Source organism: Heptranchias perlo, chromosome 2, assembly GCF_035084215.1.
Source record: "Heptranchias perlo isolate sHepPer1 chromosome 2, sHepPer1.hap1, whole genome shotgun sequence".
Taxonomy (NCBI): domain Eukaryota; kingdom Metazoa; phylum Chordata; class Chondrichthyes; order Hexanchiformes; family Hexanchidae; genus Heptranchias; species Heptranchias perlo.
In genome coordinates, this window is record NC_090326.1 from 90,855,058 (window position 1) to 90,875,622 (window position 20,565).

Here is a 20,565-nt window from a genome sequence, read left to right on the forward strand (position 1 = left end):
TTAGTTCCAAAGTATTTTTGATATGTATTAATGACTTGGACTTGGGTGTACAGGGCGTAATATGCAGGTGACACAAAATTTGGAAGTGTAGTAAACAGTGAGGAGGACAGTAATAGACTTCAAGAGGACATAGACAGGCTGGTGAAATGGGTGGACACATGGCAGATGAAATTTAATGCAGAGAAGTGCGAAATGATACGTTTTGGCAGGAAGAACAAGGAGAGGCAATATAAACTAAAGGGTACAATTCTAAAGGGGGTGAAGGAACAGAGAGATCTGGGGGTATATGTGCACAAACCTTTGAAAGTAGCAAGACAGGTTGAGAAAGTGGTTAAAAAGCATATGGGATCCTGGGCTTTATAAATAAAGGCATAGATTACAAAAGCAAGGAAGTTATGTTGAACCTCTATATAAAACACTGGTTTGGCCACAACTGGAGTATTGTGTCCAATTCTGTGCACCTCACTTTAGGAAGGATGTGAAGGCCTTTGATAGGGTGCAGAAAAGATTTAGTAAAATGGTTACAGGGATGAACCATTCTGTGCTGTATCTTTTCTATGGCTCTATGAGGGACTTCAGTTACATTGATAGACTGGAGAAGCTGGGATTGTTCTCCTTAGAGCAGAGAAGGTTGAGAGGAGATTTGATAGAAGTGTTCAAAATCATGACTGGTTTAGATAAAGAGAAACTGTTCCCATTGGCGGAAAGGTCGAGGACCAGAGGACACAGATCTAAAGTGATTGACAAAAGAACCAAAGGCGACATGAGGAAAAACTTTTTCACGCAGTGAGTAATTATGATTTGGAATGCGCTGCCTGAAAAAGTGGTGAAAGCAGATTCATTTGTGGCTTTCAAAAGGAATTGGATAAATACTTGAAGGGAAAAAATATGCAGGGTTGTGGGGAAAGAGCAGGGGAATGGGACTAACTGGATTGCTCTTACAAAGGGCCGTCACAGGCTCGATGGGCCGAATGTCCTCCTACTGTGCTGTAACCATACTATGATTCTATGAAAGAGGGACAGCCTCTTTCACTGCATCTCGTTCAGCAGGACCTCCAATGCATCAGCAATACAATTACAAAGAATGTACAGCATAGAAAAGGACACGGACCACTCTAAAGTAAAAGTACTCAATTGAAGGAGGGCCAATTTCAGTGGAATGAGAACAGATCTGGCCCAGCTAAATTGGAATCAAAGATTGGCAGGCAAAATTGTAATTGAACAGTGGGCGGCCTTTAACGAGGAGACGGTTCGGGTACAGGCCCATGAGGGGGAAAGGTAGGGCAACTAAAGCCAGAGCTCCTTGGATGACAAAAGAGATAGAGAGTAAGATGAAGTAGAAAAAAGATGCGTATGTCATGTTGCTAAAACAAGTGAGAACCAGGCAGAATATAGAAAGTTCAGAGGGGAAGTGAAAAAGGAAATAAGAGGGGCAAAGAAAGAGTATGAGAAGAGACTGGCGGCCAACATGAAAGGGAATCCAAAAGTTTTCTACAGGCAGGTAAACAGTAAACAGGTAGTAAGAGGAGGGCTGGGGTTGATTAGGGACTATAAAGGAGATCTACTCGTGGAGGCAGAGGGGATGGCCGAGGTACTAAATGAGTACTTTGCATTTGTCTTTACCAAGGAAGAAGATGCTGCCAGAGTCTCAGTAAAGGAAGATATAGTTGAGATACTGGATGGGCTAAAAATTGATAAAGAAGAGGTACTAGAAAGGCTAGCTGTACTTAAAGTAGATAAGTCACCCGGTCTGGATGGGATGCATCCTAGGTTGCTGAGGGAAGTAAGGGTGGAAATTGCGGAGGTACTGGCCATAATCTTCCAAACATCCATAGATACGGGGATGGTGCCAGAGGACTGGAGAATTGCAAATGTTACACCCTTGTTCAAAAAAGGATGTAAGGATAAACCCAGCAAGTATAAGCCAGTCAGTTTAACCTCAGTGGTGGGGAAACTTTTAGAAACAATAATCCGGGACAGAATTAACAGTCACTTGGACGCGTGTGGATTGATTAGGGAAAGCCAGCACAGATTTGTTAAAGGCAAACCGTGTTTAACCAACGTGATAAGAAGAGTTTTTTTGATGAGGTAACAGAGAGGGTAGATGAGGGCAATGCAGTTGATGTGGTGTATATGGACTTTCAAAAGGCTTTTGATAAAGTACCGCATGGTAGGCTTGTCATCAAGATTGCAGCCCATGGAATAAAGGGGGCAGTAGCAACATGGATACAGAATTCACTAAGTGACAGGAAACAGAGAGTAGTAGTGAACGGCTGTTTTTCGGACTGGAGGGTGGTGTTCCCCAAGGGTCAGTGCTGGGATCACTGCTTTTCGTGATATGCATTAATGACTTGGACTTGGGTGTACAGGGCACAATTTCATAATTTGCATATGAGACAAATCTTGGAAGGGTAGTGAACAGTGAGGAGGATAGTGATAGGCTTCAAGAGGATATAGGCAGGCTGGTGGCATGGACGGACACGTGGCAGATGAAATTTAACGCAGAAAAATGCAAAGTGATACATTTCGGTAGGAAGAACGAGGAGAGGCAATATAAACTAGAGGGCACAATTCTAAAAGGGGTACAGGAACAGAGCGATCTGGGGGCATATGTGCACAAATGGTTGAAGGTGGCAAGGCAGGTTGAGAAAGCGGTTAAAAAAGCATACGGGATCCTGGGCTTTATAAAGAGAGGCATAGAACACAAAAGTATGCAAGTCATGATGAACCTTTATAAAACACTGGTTCGGCCACAACTGGAGTATTGTGTTCAGTTCTGGGCACCGCACTTTAGGAAAGATGTGAAGGCCTTAGAGAGGGTGCAGAAGAGATTTACTAGAATGATTCCAGAAATGAGGGATTTTAGTTAAGTGGATAGACTGGAGAAGCTGGGATTGTTCTCCTTCTCCTTGGAACAGAGAAGAACCCTCTCATAATCGTAAAGACCTCTATCAGGTCACCCCTCAGTCTTTTTTCTAGAGAAAAGAGCCCCAGCCTGCTCATTCTTTCCTGATAGATGTAACCTCTCATTTCTGGTATCATCCTAGTGCCTCTATATCCGTTTTATAATATGGAGACCAGAACTGTTCACAGTACTCCAAGTGTGGTCTAACCAAGGTTCTGTACAAGTTTAGCATAACTTCTCTGCTTTTCAATTCTATCCCTCTGGAAATGAACCCCAGTGCTTGCTTTGCTTTTTTAATGGTCTTATTAACCTGCATCGCTACTTTTCGTGATTTGTGTATCTGTACCCCTAAATCCCTCTGCTCCTCTGCCCCATTTAGACTCTTCTTTTCCAAGCATTATGTGGCCTCCTTGTTATCCCTACCAAAATGTATCACCTCACACTTATCTATATTGAAAATTATTTGCCAATTACACACCCATTTTGCAAGTTTATTAATGTCTTCCTGTATTTTGTCGCAGTCCTCCTGTACCCCCCAATTTGATGTCATCTACAAATTTTGAAATTGTACTTCCAATTCCCGAGTCCAAATCGTTTATGTATATGATGAACAACAGTGGTCCCAGCACCGATCCTTGTGGAACACCACTTCCCACCTTTTGCCAGTTTGAGTAACTACCTTTAACCCCTTCTCTCTGTTTTCTGTTTTGTAGCCAGTTGCTATCCATTCTGGAACTTGTCCCCTGACTCCACATGCTCTGACCTTAGTCATGAGTCTAATAGGCCATACTTTATTGAAGGCCTTTTGCTGGAGTCTTCCTCAGGGCCATCATTGCATGTAATTTCAAAACATTGCCCAATCTCCGGCCTGCAACAGTAAATAATCTGCTGTCTTTCCTGGGTGCCTTTGTCACGATGAGGGAATTGATCGTTTCTCTTCATCTTCAGCAGATGGAAGGTCCAATCTCTTCCTGACCCCAAAATTTTGCAACATACAGCTTGCTACAATAATTTTTGATACCCTTGCTGAGTGTACTGTAAGGCTCTACTGATCTATCCAGGTAATAGAAGTGGGACTTGAAAATATCGGTGGGCTATTCAATAATGATGTAGCACTTAAGACTTTGTTGAAACTGTTGTCGCTCTTGGTCCTCGGATGACACAGTGGTATCGTCAGCCACAGTTGAAGCAGGAAACCCTGGTCTCCAAGCAACGACCCTGACACATTTCTCTGGTTGAACAATGCAGGTATCTTTGTCAGAAAAGAAATTCATCATTGCAGCTTCCAGGTAGTATGCGTTCACATGCAAAAATGATATGGCTGACATCACTCACAAGCTGCAAATCCACAAAATGAAAACCCTTCCTCTTGATAAAAATTTAGGACATGTTCAGACAGGGCCTTTAATGACACTTGGGTGGCATCAACGACACCTTGTACTTGTGGAAATCCTGTCATTGGATAAAATTCAATGCTCAGTCTCTCTGCTCTGGTGGGTCCATCGGGAAGGATATGAAATCTGTGGCTTGCTAAACAGGGCATCCATTAACTGTTTAATGCAGTGGTGCACTGATGATTGACGAGTGTTACTCCAGGCTGCCAGGAAACTTCCAGTGGCATAAAAATTGTTACCTTTACAGCCACTGACAAGTCTGTGCCCCAGGTAGGAGGAGATTTCAGGTCTGGTGGCAAAAGCTGGCATAACTCACTAACTGCTTCTGGAGGAAACCACAGCTTCTCTCACTGCCTTCAGGTGCATTCCATATGTGACCTCCTTGGTCTGTAGGTCCTCTAGTGTTGGTGCCTACATACATGATAGGGCTTCCCTCCTCCTCTCCTCTGTGTCCTCATCATTCTCTTCCTCAAAGCATAGGAACACTGAAATTCCAAGAGGGGAATGCATTTTTATACAAGGTTGTTCTGTCTTAAAATTCTTTGCAAAAAGCAGCAACTATGTTTAGATCCTGATAACTTGTAAAGTAATGGAAGTCGCTTCCAGTCTTCAAACTCCTGCAGGAACTTGGTTTGCACTGACTTCACAATCCTTATCCCGGCTCAGCACACCCTATTTATACAGTTGGTGCTTTCTAGGGGCAGGAACTCAGCAGAAAGACCGGGAAATAACAGGAACTACAAAGCCTTGCCCCTCTGCCTTCATAAACATGAGGCAGGACAGGCTCAGAGCAGGAAAATCCAGGTTAATGGTAGGATCAGTAGAGGCAAATCGAAGCAGCCACTTTTTTTGGGGTGGCAGACCACTTCACCTGAAATCCAGATGGATTTCCAGGCCGGGTAGTTTAGTTCTGAAAACACAAGGGCCGAATAATTTAATCTGATGTTCGATTGTTATCCTGGAGTTTCACTAAATTATCTTTAGAGTATGAGAGAAGATCCAGAGCTTTATCATCTTGGAAGTTTCGCCAGTAGTCACTCTCCTTCAAGAAATCAAATAAATTGGGAAGAGTTCATAACCTTGCAAATTGTATGGGATCTTTATGTGCCCAGTGGCCTTTCTTATTCCATATTTTGTGTTTTCTTACACAGACATATTTACAATCTTAGTTTTGTAACTTTGTTATCAGACAATAAAATTGTACAGAGAATACCATGTAAACTTGTATGTAAAGTTAAGTGCAAAGAGGGAAGAGAAAATTGCAATTGCTTTAGATTTGCTTTGCCAAGTTTTACCCCATTGTGTGAAAAATGACAATACAGATTATTTGTATTGTGTACCTCTCCTGCTGCGAAAATCTGTTGCTGCTGGTTTTCCTGTAGCGTTTTTATCATGCTGGGAAAATCATGCTCTTTGTGGGTTTCACTCTGTTCCAAGTAATTTAAGAAAAAAAGAGTAGAGCAACATTATTACAAGAAAGAGAATGTACTTCTATTTAAAAATAAATGGATGGCATTAAATGAACAAAAATATCTGATTTAAAATAAGGAAATAATTCCTTTTACCATCAATCATAATGTCCTACTTTTGTGCAAAATCTCTGACAGTTTCGTGACTTGTGATTATTGATCTGCGAAGTTTGGCTAGTTGCCTCAGTCTGCTTGAATTACTGCAGTGGAGCCTAGTTACAATCAAAACTCTGTTAAAATCAATTTGTTTAGATGAATCAACTATTAGTTTAAATGTTTCCTCTCCTACTACTTCTCCTCATTAAAGAGAGGGCAGTGGCCATTCGGCCCATCCAGCTCATCCTTCCATAGGAAACTACTTGCCCCCCCCCCCCCCCCCCCCATAAAAAGCATCCAACAGCCTTTTGAATAATTCCAGAGCTTTTTGCCTCCACTACTTGTGCATAATTCCTTTGGGAATCTTAGGCCCCGATATTAACAATGGGGCGGGAAGGGTGCGGTGGAGCCCGGTAGCGGGTGGAGAACCTGGCAAGACCGGGTCATGGAGGACCTACTGATATTAACGGGAGGGCCTCACTTAAATAAAAGTTTGCAGACTCCCACCCAACACCTGGCCAGAATGACAGCCTGGCTGGCTGGTCCCCTACAGTTAGCGGGGAGGCGAAGGCTCTAGCCATGATCGGGATAGGGGAGAAGGATGCCGGCACGATCGGGAGTAGGGAGAAGGATGTCGACATGATTGCGAGGGGGGAGGAATGCGTGGGAGGGATCAGGAGGGGGGAGCAGGAGGAAGAGTTTGGCCACGATTGGAAGGGGGGTGGTCCCTGGCCCCTCCTGGCCCACAAAGAAAACTCAAATAAAACGAACCTTCTGGCCCAGGATCCGGCTTCTGGCAGGTTTTGCCCGACGGCAGAACCGACATTGCCCCTCATTCAGACCTCAGGTTGATATTACAGACATCAATTGGACCCAATCTGCATATTTAAAATTAAACCCCCGCTTCTTTCCTGCGGGTGTCCTGCTTGCCTGTTCAAAAGAGCAGCTTAATATGGGGACACCCCGGGAGGGAAATGGGATCGGAGGGGGTAAGTGACTCGCGTTATTTTAACTGCCCCTCCCACCCAGTTTTCGCTAGGCGGGGGAAGTTAAAATCGGGGCCTTAGTGTTTGCATTCAGGTGTCTTCAGATATGTCCAGATATGAGAGCCTGACCCTCTACACATGTAGCGGCCTAAGGATGAGTCCGAATAGAATGCCTAAGGTGAAAATGCACCTGTCTGACATGCCTCCTCTAATTCTCCTCCTCCAGAGCCTGCAAATAGTGAGGTATGCTCATAAGCATATCCGTATATCCTTGCAAATCAGCACACTAACACCATTCAGTGAACAAACAGATGTAGTGAACCATAGGATTTAAAAAGTGCTATGGGTTGTTTGCAAAAAAAAAAGAAAAAACACAGACTTAATAAAACAGCATTCTGTTATACACCATGTATAGCAAATCAGCCCAATTTTAAAATGTAAACTTTTCATTGTGACTCCTAGAGGTTAATTTCCTTAGAATCATAGAAGTTTACAACATGGAAACAGGCCCTTCGGCCCAACATGTCCATGTCGCCCAGTTTATACCACTAAGCTAGTCCCAATTGCCTGCACTTGGCCCATATCCCTCTACACCCATCTTACCCATGTAACTGTCCAAATGCTTTTTAAAAGACAAAATTGTACCCGCCTCTACTACTGCCTCTGGCAGCTCGTTCCAGACACTCACCACCCTTTGAGTGAAAAAATTGCCCCTCTGGACCCTTTTGTATCTCTCCCCTCTCACCTTAAATCTATGTCCCCTCGTTATAGACTCCCCTACCTTTGGGAAAAGATTTTGACTATCTTTATCTATGCCCCTCATTATTTTATAGACTTCTATAAGATCACCCCTCAACCTCCTACTCTCCAGGGAAAAAAGTCCCAGTCTATCTAACCTCTCCCTATAAGTCAAACCATCAAGTCCCGGCAGCATCCTAGTAAATCTTTTCTGCACTCTTTCTAGTTTAATAATATCCTTTCTAGTTTAATAATATCCTTTCTAGTAGAACACTGGATTAAATGAAAGTTAATTTTTTTTTTAAACGTGTTTGCAGGAACAGATAAGTTTTGTCAGTACAGCTTCTTGTAGGCTAGTTGGTATTACAACTAACAGACAACTAATTGAGCAAGCAATGAGAATCATACATGCCAACCTGCAAAAGCTGCCGAACAGCCATAAAAAAAAAAGTTTCTACAGCTTCCAAAAAGCTGACAACTCAAGAACAGATCTGCTTATAAGCCAATGACATGAAAACAATGAACTTACATGGGCTTTGTACCTTAAGTAGTAGGTAAACACAGCGAGGGTGAATTTCCACAGGGGTTCTCTCGTTCATCCGCCATAACCTTGGTGCAAGAGCTGCAGAAGCCCCAGAAAATACCATTTATGCTGCTTTGCCAGGTTTCCCGCAGTTCTCCTGCTGAAGTTACGGCAATGAGTAGGAGAAACTCTACAGAAATTAATCCGCAACGTTCCTTTATTTGCATTGGAGGGAGAAAAACATTGAAATACATGAAATCCTGAAGAAAAAAATTCAAGAGTTGAAGGTGCATTTCTAGGAGTTACAGGAGCTTTTTAATTTTAAGCTCAGTTAATTTTAAGATTTTGTATTTCAGAATTGATAGATTTTTCATCTTAAAGAAGAAAATGGTGTTTAATTTTTTCAACAGACTAACCAGACTACCACTTCCCCAAAAGTTACTTCAATAGTCACTCTCCCACTTTCCAGTCCCACAACCCAATTTACAGAGGCACTCTACCCTCTACAGATCCAGTTTACAGAGACACTGCTCCATCTAACTTTCTATCTTTTCAGAGACACCAGCCCTGATTTTAACTTAGGCTGGCAGTCTTGCAGCCGTGTAGTAAGGTGGATGGCAAACTATCCCGATCTCCGCAGCGTGAGGCCCGGGAAATTTTAACGCCCAGGCCTCATCTGCAAAAGTTCCTCAGTCTCCAATCCAAGACCAGCAGGAAGCGGCAGCTGGGGGGAGCGGTATGTCGGGCAGCAGGAGACTGCCTCCGGAGACCGTAGGAACAGTCCCCAGCACTCAGATAAGTCACCGTGATGAACTTTGAGAGGGCCTCGCGATTGAGGGAGGGGAGAAGCCCGGGACGTGGGATGTCTAAGCTTTCCGTCTGACTTCAATGGAAATGAAAATCGGGAGAGATGTAAAATGGGCTGCTGATGTGCTATCGCCTGTTTTACACAATTGCCCAAAGTCAAAATTACCCCCTATGTCTTGGCTACTGCAGATAGAAAATAATTCACATTTTAATATCCGAACCAAACCAATTCAGCTGAGTGTCATGTTAGTTTTTCTTCACTTTGAGTCTCTCTCTCTCTCTCCCTTCCCCTCCGTGTCTGTGCTTTTTTTCACACTGCTCTTTCTCTTGTTAGCACTTACTTTTCCTGTGAATTTTCCTCTCTGCTACCACACTACTCTTTTTAAAAATTCTTTCTCACACTCCCTGGCACATTCTCTCTCTCTCTATCTATCTATTTATCTATATATATGGCAAAATTTTCCAAGAACCTGCACCAAGATCAGGACCTTGCAAGCAGCAGGCAGCTTATCAGAAAATCAGGGGTATGCTACCCACAAATTTTCATCTATTGATTTCTATAGATGGAAAATTGTGGGCAGTGCATCCAGGATTTAATGATGAGCTACATGTGAGGCCCCATGGGCTCTTGGAAAATTCTGCCTATTGTCTTATTTTATCCAGGTTTAGTGATATCTCTCCTGAATAGGACTCATTATGTCATAGCTGTATTTTGTTACGTTCCAGACTGCTGTCCAATTTGCACTGAGCTCTAACCTCAGCTGTTTAATCTTCCTCCAAGTTGTTTGATTTCGATCTTCACTCTGTCCTGGTTCCCTGATCTCTTTTCTAGCTACGCTTTGTTCTGTCCCAGCTCTTTGATCTTTCTCGTGGTTGTGTTTTTCTATATCAATCCCTAGCTTAGTTCTGTGAATTCTTTTCAATACAGTATGTCTGTCAGCACTAGCAGTGAGAGACGTGTACTGCTGATAGAAAGATTTAACACTGAAATTGGATTCACAGTAGAAATTTTTGCAAAGAGTATGCCCGTAGTTACAAGATTCAGACTCGTATTGGTGGAGCGAGATGCAGTTATCAGACTCAAGTTATATTGCAGAGCGCATATCTGTGCAGATTGCATTAAGTTAATTAAAATTAGTGATCAGAAAATCATGGGCTGTGCATGCCAGAATTTCTGATTTGCCCTGCCAGTGGGTGAGACTTCCTGCCAGCACCTTGGACTAGTAAAATTGCTGCTTACATGTTTATATCTAACTTTTAATATCATAAAAAGGTACATTTAGTCCTATTCCTGTGTCACAAGTCAAGTGTCATACTCATATTTCTGTGTCTTGCTTTTAAGAAAAAGTAAAATGAAACAAAGGTTCTCTCCAGGAACACAAAATACAAGGGCCAGGATATTTGCAGAATAACATGTCTGCTCACTCACTGAACACTGGTGCAGAAGATTGGTGCTGGGAATTTTGCCAGCATTGCCACAATGCAAGCACAATTTTTTTTTTAAATGACTGGTGTATTTCTTGTCCATTACACTTCAAATGTCAAACTCAAATTTCTGTGTCATCCAGACATAACCCCTTGACGTAGGGGAGTCAGGCAGAAGATTCATCCATATCCCCCCACCAGGAAATGGCTAACTGAAGAATACAGGGTGAAATCGAATCCGCCACATTTGCTGATACCTTTACAGGAGTTCATTAGGTTTCTGCCTTAGCCCCAATCAGAATTTTGGAGATTTAATATGAAATGCCAGAGCCAGGATCACAGCACCCTCCATTGCTGACATTGGTAAATGAACATGTGTGAGAACTAGACACATGCTGGAGACATACAGGAGAGAAAACGGAGGAGAGACGAGACAGAAAGAATTACATCGAAACTACAGCACAGAAACAGACCATTCAGCCCAACTAGTCTGTGCCGGCGTTTATGCTCCACACGTGCTCCTCCCTACTTCATCTAACCCTATCAGGATATTCTTCTATTCCTTTCTCCCTCGTGTGCTTATCTAGCTTCCCCTTAAATACATCTATGCTATTTGCCACAACTGAGAGAAGGAGTCAGACAGAGTGATGCAGACACCACTGTGAGAAAAGAATGTGACGGCCATACAGGGAAGTGAGAAATGGAAAAAAGTAAAGATGCAGAGTATGACACAAAAACAATTACACAGTGGTAAAGAAGCAGTGATGCAGTTAAAGGAGAGACATGTAATTTGTGTTTTTGTCCATCAGCAATGCCACGAGAGATAACTATATTACAGTACGTTGTGGGTTGTACGGGGTGAGACATCTGTCATTATAAAATAGCATATCCTCCAACTCACCATAAGCAACATCGCAGCAGATTTGGTGGTATTAAAATATGTATATCAGTATATAAATGTCAAACGACCTGCAGATAAGAGTGTAAAGTAGGTGAGGATTTTGTTACCGTATTTATTTTTAATTTTTTTTAAACACTTTAATCTGCAGTCAAACAAGATAGTTCTTTTATTATGAATGTTCTGATAAATAGGACAGTTTCAATTCCATTAGGGAACCCTATTGAAAGGATGCCAGCAGCATTTGAATTGTCTGTTAATCTGAATTAAGACTACATTGTTGAATTAGCACTGCTCTGATTCTTTCTGGATCAAAAATGTACTTATCCTGTTGCTATAGTTAGTCTAATGGAACAAACTTCAGCAGATATAAGAGATTATGTACAGGCTTCCAGGAGAAAAGACGAATCTGTCAGTACCATTTTGCAGAGATTGATGCAAACGTCACAAGTTGTATGTTGAGTCATGGCTACAAGTCACCTAGTTGAAAAGTCTAACTCATATATTGAGCAAAAGTTCTGACGAAAGGTCTTCGACCTAAAACGTTAACTCTGTTTCTTTCTCCACAAATGCTGAGCTTTTCCAGCATTTTCTGTTTTTATTATTGAGCAAAAGTGCTCGGTTAGGCCTGCGATTGTTTATGTTCTAAGGGAGATGAATTTGTCAAGACTAGAGATCCCACAGCTGAAAATTCTATCACAATTAGTTTTTCCGAGTGTTGGTTAATTAATTTATCTTTGAGTTTTTCCCGACAGTTATGTGTTACTGATTTCAATTGTTCGGTGATCTATTGTAGTGTAAGATACTGAAGAAGTTTCATTATTTATTGTCTGCTAAAATTCTGCATAGGATTTTTGGACATTTCAGTGGAATGTTACACATGCAGTGGAGAGCCAGTTTTTTTTAAAAAAAATTAGTTACATCAACCCTGTGGTTCAGAATCCTTTAGCAATAGACATGTTGTGGCATTCCCTAAGTTTGCATTTCATCTCCAATTGACACTGTTCACTTACAATGCTGGATGTAAGGTACCAAAATGCCCACTGAAATGGCTGTTTAAACAAATGACATGAAGTTAGATGCCTAAGGCTGGAAACATCATTTTGAATCTTGCTGTAGCAAGGGCAGTGCTTATCTTTGTTTTCCAGCTTGGAAAACGATATATGGATGTTGTACATCCATATATCTGTATAGTGTTTTGCTTTTGTCTGCTGCTCTACCTATATTTGTCTTTTCTCCAAAGTATGTAAAAGATAAATTATAGAATCATAGAAGTTATAACATGGAAACAGGCCCTTCGGCCCAACATGTCCATGTCGCCCAGTTTATACCACTAAGCTAGTCCCAATTGCCTGCACTTGGCCCATATCTCTCGATACCCATCTTCCCCATGTAACTGTCCAAATGCTTTTTAAAAGACAAAATTGTACCCACCTCTACTACTGCCTCTGGCAGCTCGTTCCAGACACTCACCACCCTTTGAGTGAAAAAATTGCCCCTCTGGACCCTTTTGTATCTCTCCCCTCTCACCTTAAATCTATGCCCCCTCGTTATAGACTCCCCTACCTTTGGGAAAAGATTTTGACTATCGACCTTATCTATGCCCCTCATTATTTTATAGACTTCTATAAGATCACCCCTTAACCTCCTACTCTCCAGGGAAAAAAGTCCCAGTCTGTCTAACCTCTCCCTGTAAGTCAAACCATCAAGTCCCGGTAGCATCCTAGTAAATCTTTTCTGCACTCTTTCTAGTTTAATAATATCCTTTCTATAATAGGGTGACCAGAACTGTACACAGTACTCCAAGTGTGGCCTCACCAATGCCCTGTACAACTTCAACAAGACATCCCAACTCCTGTATTCATTGTTCTGACCAATGAAACCAAGCATGCTGAATGCCTTCTTCACCACCCTATCCACCTGTGACTCCACTTTTAAGGAGCTATGAACCTGTACTCCTAGATCTCTTTGTTCTATAACTCTCCCCAACGCCCTCCCATTAACGGAGTAGGTCCTGGCCCGATTCGATCTACCAAAATGCATCACCTCACATTTATCTAAATTAAACTCCATCTGCCATTCATCGGCCCACTGGCCCAATTTATCAAGATCCCGTTGCAATCCTAGATAACCTTCTTCACTGTCCACAATGCCACCAATCTTGGTGTCATCTGCAAACTTACTAACCATGCCTCCTAAATTCTCATCCAAATCATTAATATAAATAACAAATAACAGCGGACCCAGCACCGATCCCTGAGGCACACCGCTGGACACAGGCATCCAGTTTGAAAAACAACCCTCGACAACCACCCTCTGTCTTCTGTCGTCAAGCCAATTTTGTATCCAATTGGCTACCTCACCTTGGATCCCATGAGATTTAACCTTATGTAACAACCTACCATGCGGTACCTTGTCAAATGCTTTGCTGAAGTCCATGTAGACCACGTCTACTGCACAGCCCTCATCTATCTTCTTGGTTACCCCTTCAAAAAACTCAATCAAATTCGTGAGACATGATTTTCCTCTCACAAAACCATGCTGACTGTTCCGAATTAGTCCCTGCCTCTCCAAATGCCTGTAGATCCTGTCCCTCAGAATACCCTCTAACAACTTACCCACTACAGATGTCAGGCTCACTGGTCTGTAGTTCCCAGGCTTTTCCCTGCCGCCCTTCTTAAACAAAGGCACAACATTTGCTACCCTCCAATCTTCAGGCACCTCACCTGTAGCGGTGGATGATTCAAATATCTCTGCTAGGGGACCCGCAATTTCCTCCCTAACCTCCCATAACGTCCTGGGATACATTTCATCAGGTCCCGGAGATTTATCTACCTTGATGCGCGTTAAGACTTCCAGCACCTCCCTCTCTGTAATATGTACACTCCTCAAGACATCACTATTTATTTCCCCAAGTTCCCTAACATCCATGCCTTTCTCAACCGTAAATACCGATGTGAAATATTCATTCAGGATCTCACCCATCTCTTGTGGTTCCGCACATAGATGACCTTGTTGATCCTTAAGAGGCCCTACTCTCTCCCTAGTTACCCTTTTGCCCTTTATGTATTTGTAGAAGCTCTTTGGATTCACCTTTGCCTGATCTGCCAAAGCAATCTCATATCCCCTTTTTGCCCTCCTGATTTCTCTCTTAACTCTACTCCGGCAATTTCTATACTCTTCAAGGGATCCACTTGATCCCAGCTGCCTATGCATGTCATATGCCTCCTTCTTCTTTGTGACTAGTGCCTCAATCTCCCGAGTCATCCAAGGTTCCCTACTTCTACCAGCCTTGCCCTTCACTTTATAAGGAATGTGCTTACCCTGAACCCTGGTTAACACCCTTTTGAAAGCCTCCCACTTACCAGACGTCCCTTTGCCTGCCAACAGACTCTCCCAATCAACTTCTGAAAGTTCCTGTCTAATACCATCAAAATTGGCCTTTCCCCAATTTAGAATTTTAACTTTTGGGCCAGACCTATCCTTCTCCATAGCTATCTTAAAACTAATGGAATTATGTTCACTGGTCCCAAAGTGATCCCTCACTAACACTTCTGTCACCTGCCCTTCCTTATTTCCCAAGAGGAGGTCAAGTTTTGCCCCCTCTCTAGTCGGGCCATCCACATACTGAATGAGAAATTCCTCCTGAATACACTCAACAAATTTCTCTCCATCCAAGCCCCTAATGCTATGGCTGTCCCAGTCAATGTTGGGAAAGTTAAAGTCCCCTACTATTACCACCCTATTTTAGATAAAATTTTAATTACATCTTTAGTGCAAGTCCTCCCCATAAACTGGAAAAGTTCCCAAAGAGCAATAGAAATACTTATTATAATTTAGTGCTTTCTGTTTCCTCGTTTGCTTCTCTTGCTTTTTATTTACAACTAATGCAGTGAAAATTTTACCAATAGTTCACTAATAGCAGATAATAGCATTATCAAGGCCTACCTATCAGTTATTTAAGATGGGGGCATAGTAATGACTTAGAAGTAATTTACTATATGTAAAATACATGCATAGTTTATACCGTGTAGTGAGTAGCAGTGGCTTATTCCACCACAAGCTATTGCCAGAACTTATTTCGAGTGATCACGTGTGTTTTTTTAATGACCGATATTAACGTGGGGAAGAGAGGTATACAAAGTGGATTGGGGCCGATAATACAATGGTGGATGTCTGAACGGCATCGGGGCATCTGCTGCCCATGTTATCAGGGGCAGAGGCCTGGGTTCTTCAACACACACAATGGGTTCAGCACAGCCGCATGTGATTGGGCAGTGCTAAGCACACTAGGCTCCTGAGCAGAATTCGAGGTACATAGTGCTCATTTGGAACAGGAGTTCAAGGGGAAGCCTTGTTAAAAATAAATAAATTTACTCTGCATGACACTCCTGCCCCCCTCCCCTGCTTCCTGCTGCCACTTATCCACTTCCCCTGGAAAACCCGTTGGCATTCAATGACAGCCAACAGCCCTTCATTGACTGCTGGGACTCGATATTACCAGGGTGGCGGGTTCGCGGCGGGGGGTCGATTGGGCGCGTGGGTAACGCGCCCAGTGAAATCAGTCTGCTCCGCGCGCAATCACAGGCTGATTGGATCCACTTACCTGTTCTTCCGGGTTCCCCGCTGCTGAGCTGCACGGCGGGTGGACTGCACATGCGTAGTAAGGTCTGTCAACTGGAGGAGCTCTATTTAAAGGGGCAGTCCTCCACTGACTGATGCTGCAGGAAATAGGAAAAATTACAGCATGGAGCAGCCCAGGGGGAAGGCTGCTCCCAGGTTTAATGATGCCTCACTCCAGCTCTTATTGGATGGGATGAGGAGGAGGGGGAGGACAGATATCTTCCCCCCCCCGGCGGGCGGGAGGAAGCGGCCTGCCTCTGCCACCAAGAAGGCCTGGGTCAAGGTGGCAGAGGAGGTCACCTGCACCACCAACATATCGCGCACCTGCATACAGTGCAGGAGGTGCTGCAATGACCCAAGTAGGTCAGCCAAAGTGAGTACACTTACTCATTCCCCTACACTCCGTCTGCCACATCACCGCCCCCACCCCACATTTCCTTCTGCACTGCCAACACTACTCTGTCACATCACTCCTCACACCCACTCAAACCTCATCCTCATCTTACCTGCACTTACTCACCTCGCCAGTACTCATCCCGCCACTACCACTCAACCCAATCCTCATACAATCTCATGGCTCTATCTCATACTCACCCTCTCATGCATCTCTTTCACAGTCAGCCTCACTCAACCTGCCACTACCTGTGCTGCAGCCACAGGGCATGCATCACATATGTGCAGTAGGCAGCATAAGGCAAACGTGTCGTGAGCATGAAGGGGATGCACAAGGGTGTTTGAGGGTTTGTCGTGGTTTTTACTTATATTTAATTTCTGATCATCTCACATTACATATATTGGCACCACTACTGTCACGTCTTTGCGAATCTTGTCTGGTTTGTGCAATAATGCCCTTTCCTGAGGATCACAATGAAGACCCACACCTGATGCCACCCATTGTGTCACTGCAGAGTGGGTGTAGGTGTATTTGCAGGGCTCTTTTGTGCAGACGACTGAGAGACGTCGGCGATGTCCCCGGTGGCACCCTGGAAGGATGCGGAGGAGAAGTTGTTGAGGGCAGTGGTGACTTTGACAGCGACAGGTAAGAAGATGGTGCTCGGGCCAGCCGGGAGCAGCTCGGCATGAAGGAGGCTGCAGATGTCCACGACTACATGTCGAGTGACTCTGAGCCTCCGTGTGCACTGCTGCTCAGAGAGGTCCAGGAAACTGAGCCTCGGTCTGTGGACCCTGGGGCGAGGGTAGTGCCTTCTGCGATGCATCTCTCTCTGCAGTTGCCCTCCCTCCTGCTGTGCAGGTGGATGTGTCACAACACTGTGTTATGGAGCTCCACGTGTCAGAGGTAGACGGCGTGGCCGGCGAGGCTGGTGATGCTGTTCGCCCTCTGAGGAGGTCATGACTGCAGCTACGGCGGCTCCCATCCGGAAGATGTACATCTGAGGGAGTCAGCAAGGTAGGTACATGTGTCTGGACACCAGGGTAAGTGTGCAAGTTGGTGAATTTTGTTGTTAGGAGGAGGGTGGTGGAGGCCAAACTTTGTCCAAAGTGACAGAGTGGCCTCCTGCAATGAGTGAGGGTCTCCCCCCCCCCCCCCCCCCCCCCAACCTGTCAAATGGACCTTTGCAGCTGCCACAGGCTGATGGCTGCAACACGTCCATTTGAACTGGGAGTGTTTTCCCCAGTACGGGAAACAGTCCCAGTTGTTTGCAAAATCCCAACCCTCCGAAAATATCACGTTAATCAGGTTTCTAAACGACCTGAAATACCAAAATAAATACCTTAAGTGGCACCCCGCCGGCTTTAATTGTCGACGGGAGTCCCACATGCGGGGGTTGCGCGCGCATGTCAGCGCGTCAGTGGGGAACCTGGAAATAGGGCGGGTTGGAGCCGGGCTCCGGACCCACCCTGGGAATCCCTGATTTTCGTAGCCCCCCCGCCAGGAATGCATCCGATCGCGGGTGCTAAAATCGAGCCCCTGGTGTCTGATATTAAGGCCCTCTTCCCACCCCTGGTGCTTCCAGCTTGCGATCTGCAATATGCCAGGAGCATCAGAAAAATGTTTGTTTTGGTTTGGTAGCTCCTCTAAATCAGGCACAATACGTGAAATTTTGAAAAAACCACTTGTTACCTCACAACTATTTTGTTGCAGGTGGTGCAAAGTTTGTTGTTGTTGCCCCCTGGTAACAGGCTTGTGAGAATGTTTATATAGATATATATGTATATATATATATACACTTCATGACAGCCTGTTTAGTAAATGAGACAGGTGGTTATGAATTTCTAACGAGCTTGGCAAAAGGTCAAGGAGTACAAAAAGGAGTAAACTGGAAACAGTCCACTGAATAGGTTGAATTGAACAAACTCAAATCCTCTTAGAAAGGCAGACAGACTTTAGCTAGTTCCCACTGTTCGTATCGAGACAGAGGGGAACTGTGTATGTAACAATTGATAATAGTGAAACTGTTAGCATTTAGATTCACTACCTGTTGTTATTTTCCCTTTCAAGGAGATAGATGATAGAATTTCTATTGTATATATATTTAAATATAAGGAAACATTTGCAGGGCTATGGAGAGAGAGCAGAGGAGTGGGACTAATTGGATAGCTCTTTCAAAGGCACAGGGGTTGAAAATGCTATTGGACTAACCATTGTTTGTTTGTTAAACTGAACAACCTAGATTTTCGAATTATCTCCGGCAGCGTCATCTCCACTTCAGCAGTTATCAAACAGGGACTTGGATGCTGCACTGTTTCATTCCTTGACGACAGAGAAGATTTAGAATGGTTCCAGGGATGAGGGACTTCAGTTATGTTGATAGACTGGAGAAGCTGGGGTTGTTCTCCTTAGAGCAGAGAAGGTTGAGAGGAGATTTGAAAGAAGTGTACAAAACCATGATGGGTTTAGATAAAGTAAGTATTTTTTTAAAATGTCCGTCTGCTACTTGGGACAGAGAGAGAGGAACCTGACGAGCCTGAACACCAGCCTTGGCTGGACCGCTCGGGCCCTCCCATGTCCCCATTGGTGGAAGGGTCGAGAACCTGAGGACACAGATTTAAGGTGATCGGCAAAACAACCAAAGGCGACGTGAGGAAAAACCTTTTTACACAGCGAGTAGTTATGATCTGGAATGAATTGCCTGAAAGGGTGGTGGATGCAGATTCAATCATGGCATTTAAAAAGGTTTTGGATAAATATTTGAAGGGAAAAAATTAGCAGGGCTACGGGGAAAGAGCGGGGGAATGGGACTAACTAGATTGCTCCTACAAATAGCTGGCACAGGCTCGATGGGCTGAATGGCCTCCTTCTGTGCCAGACTCATACCTGCACCTTGGATTTCCTCTTATTTCAGTCGTGCCTGTCTTTTCATAATCTCTCCTTTCAGTCTTGGAAAAAGTTGCTAATGAGTGTAGATGCCTTTTGAGCCTTTTTAAAGCCTTTCATAATTTCTGTTACCCTATTGTAGCACTTTAAATTTCACTCAGAAAGAAAGAACAAACTTGCATTTATATAACATCTGTAATGTCCCAAAGCACTTCACAGCCAATGAATTACTTCTAAGGTGTAGTCACTTGTTTTGAGGCAAATAAACAACCAATTAGCGGAAGCAAGGGTCATAAACAGCAGATAGTATAAATGACCAGTCATCTGCTTTGGTGGTATTGATCAAGGAATTAATGTTGGTCAGGATATGAAGATAATTCCTTGCTCTTCAGATAGTGCCATGGGTTCTTTTATTTCCACCTAAACAAGCAGATAAGACCTTTTTTTTGTGCTGAGAACACATCTATTATGAAATACATCCTCTCAAGACAAAGAAACATAATTTTCATTGCATTGACCCTATAGTGCATTATTTTGATCCCAGTTGCGCAGCGGCTTAGTGTACCAACTTGCTATACCGTAGTCTGTGAGTTATAGCGAACATACAATATTCTGTGAATACCATGCAATTTAAAAATAATGTGATTTCTGTTTTACAGATTTTGCAAGGACCTGTAAACAAATTGATAGAGCAAGCATCACTGGAAGATAATGATGCAAAGAGTGATGTGGCAAGGGATGCATTTGATAAGGATCATGAGTAAGTTTGAGAACATTTATTGATATATTTTAAGGAAAAGGAGCAAAATTCAACTGGACTAGTTACAAAAGACTTGATTTGTGTGTTTATGTGAATAGTCTCATTCTTGCTGTAACTTGACTTAAGTTTGGAGAGAAGGATCCAGCCTTAAATTCTTCATGATGCCAAGCTTTCATTTCCTGCAATGTTTACTGTAGGGCTGAAATTCCATTCTGAACAAATAGGCAACACAAGTACATTTATGTCAGTGTATTTCATATTTCCAATGCACAGAGGGGACTTCACCAGGATTTCTGAATATAAGTAGTACACTCTCAGCATGATTTGCATTAAATGCTGGGAACGCAGAAGCGGGAGGAGGGCTGGGTTTCCTATGCAGAGTATAAATATGTTGGCACAGCCCTTAAAGCTGCAGATACACTTCCTGTTGTCTGCAAATTAAGAAATTCTACTTTTTCTGCTGTGCATTGTGTTGAAATGAGCCACGGAGTCCACCAATTCCTAGGAGGGAGGGAGGACAGCTCCCTTTTCTGAGAGTGCCCTTGAGGTCATGCTGAGGGAGGTGATAGTAAGGAGAAATGACATTTTTTGGATATGGTGGTCACTCCCCTCAACAAGCTGAATTCAGGGATGCCTGGGAGGAGATGCCGAGCAAGTGAATGCA

General features: G+C 43.6%; 1 protein-coding gene across 4 annotated transcripts in view; it reads left to right on the top strand.

Annotated features, from left to right (window-relative positions):
• Positions 1-20,565, top strand: part of ica1 (islet cell autoantigen 1) — a 164,663-nt gene that overhangs the window by 91,312 nt on the left and 52,786 nt on the right. For all 4 annotated transcript variants that reach the window (XM_068004038.1, XM_068004052.1, XM_068004031.1 and 1 more), the window contains exon 9: positions 19,801-19,901. In XM_068004038.1, coding sequence (XP_067860139.1) covers positions 19,801-19,901 — 101 coding nt within the window. The remainder of the gene's footprint in view (positions 1-19,800; positions 19,902-20,565) is intronic.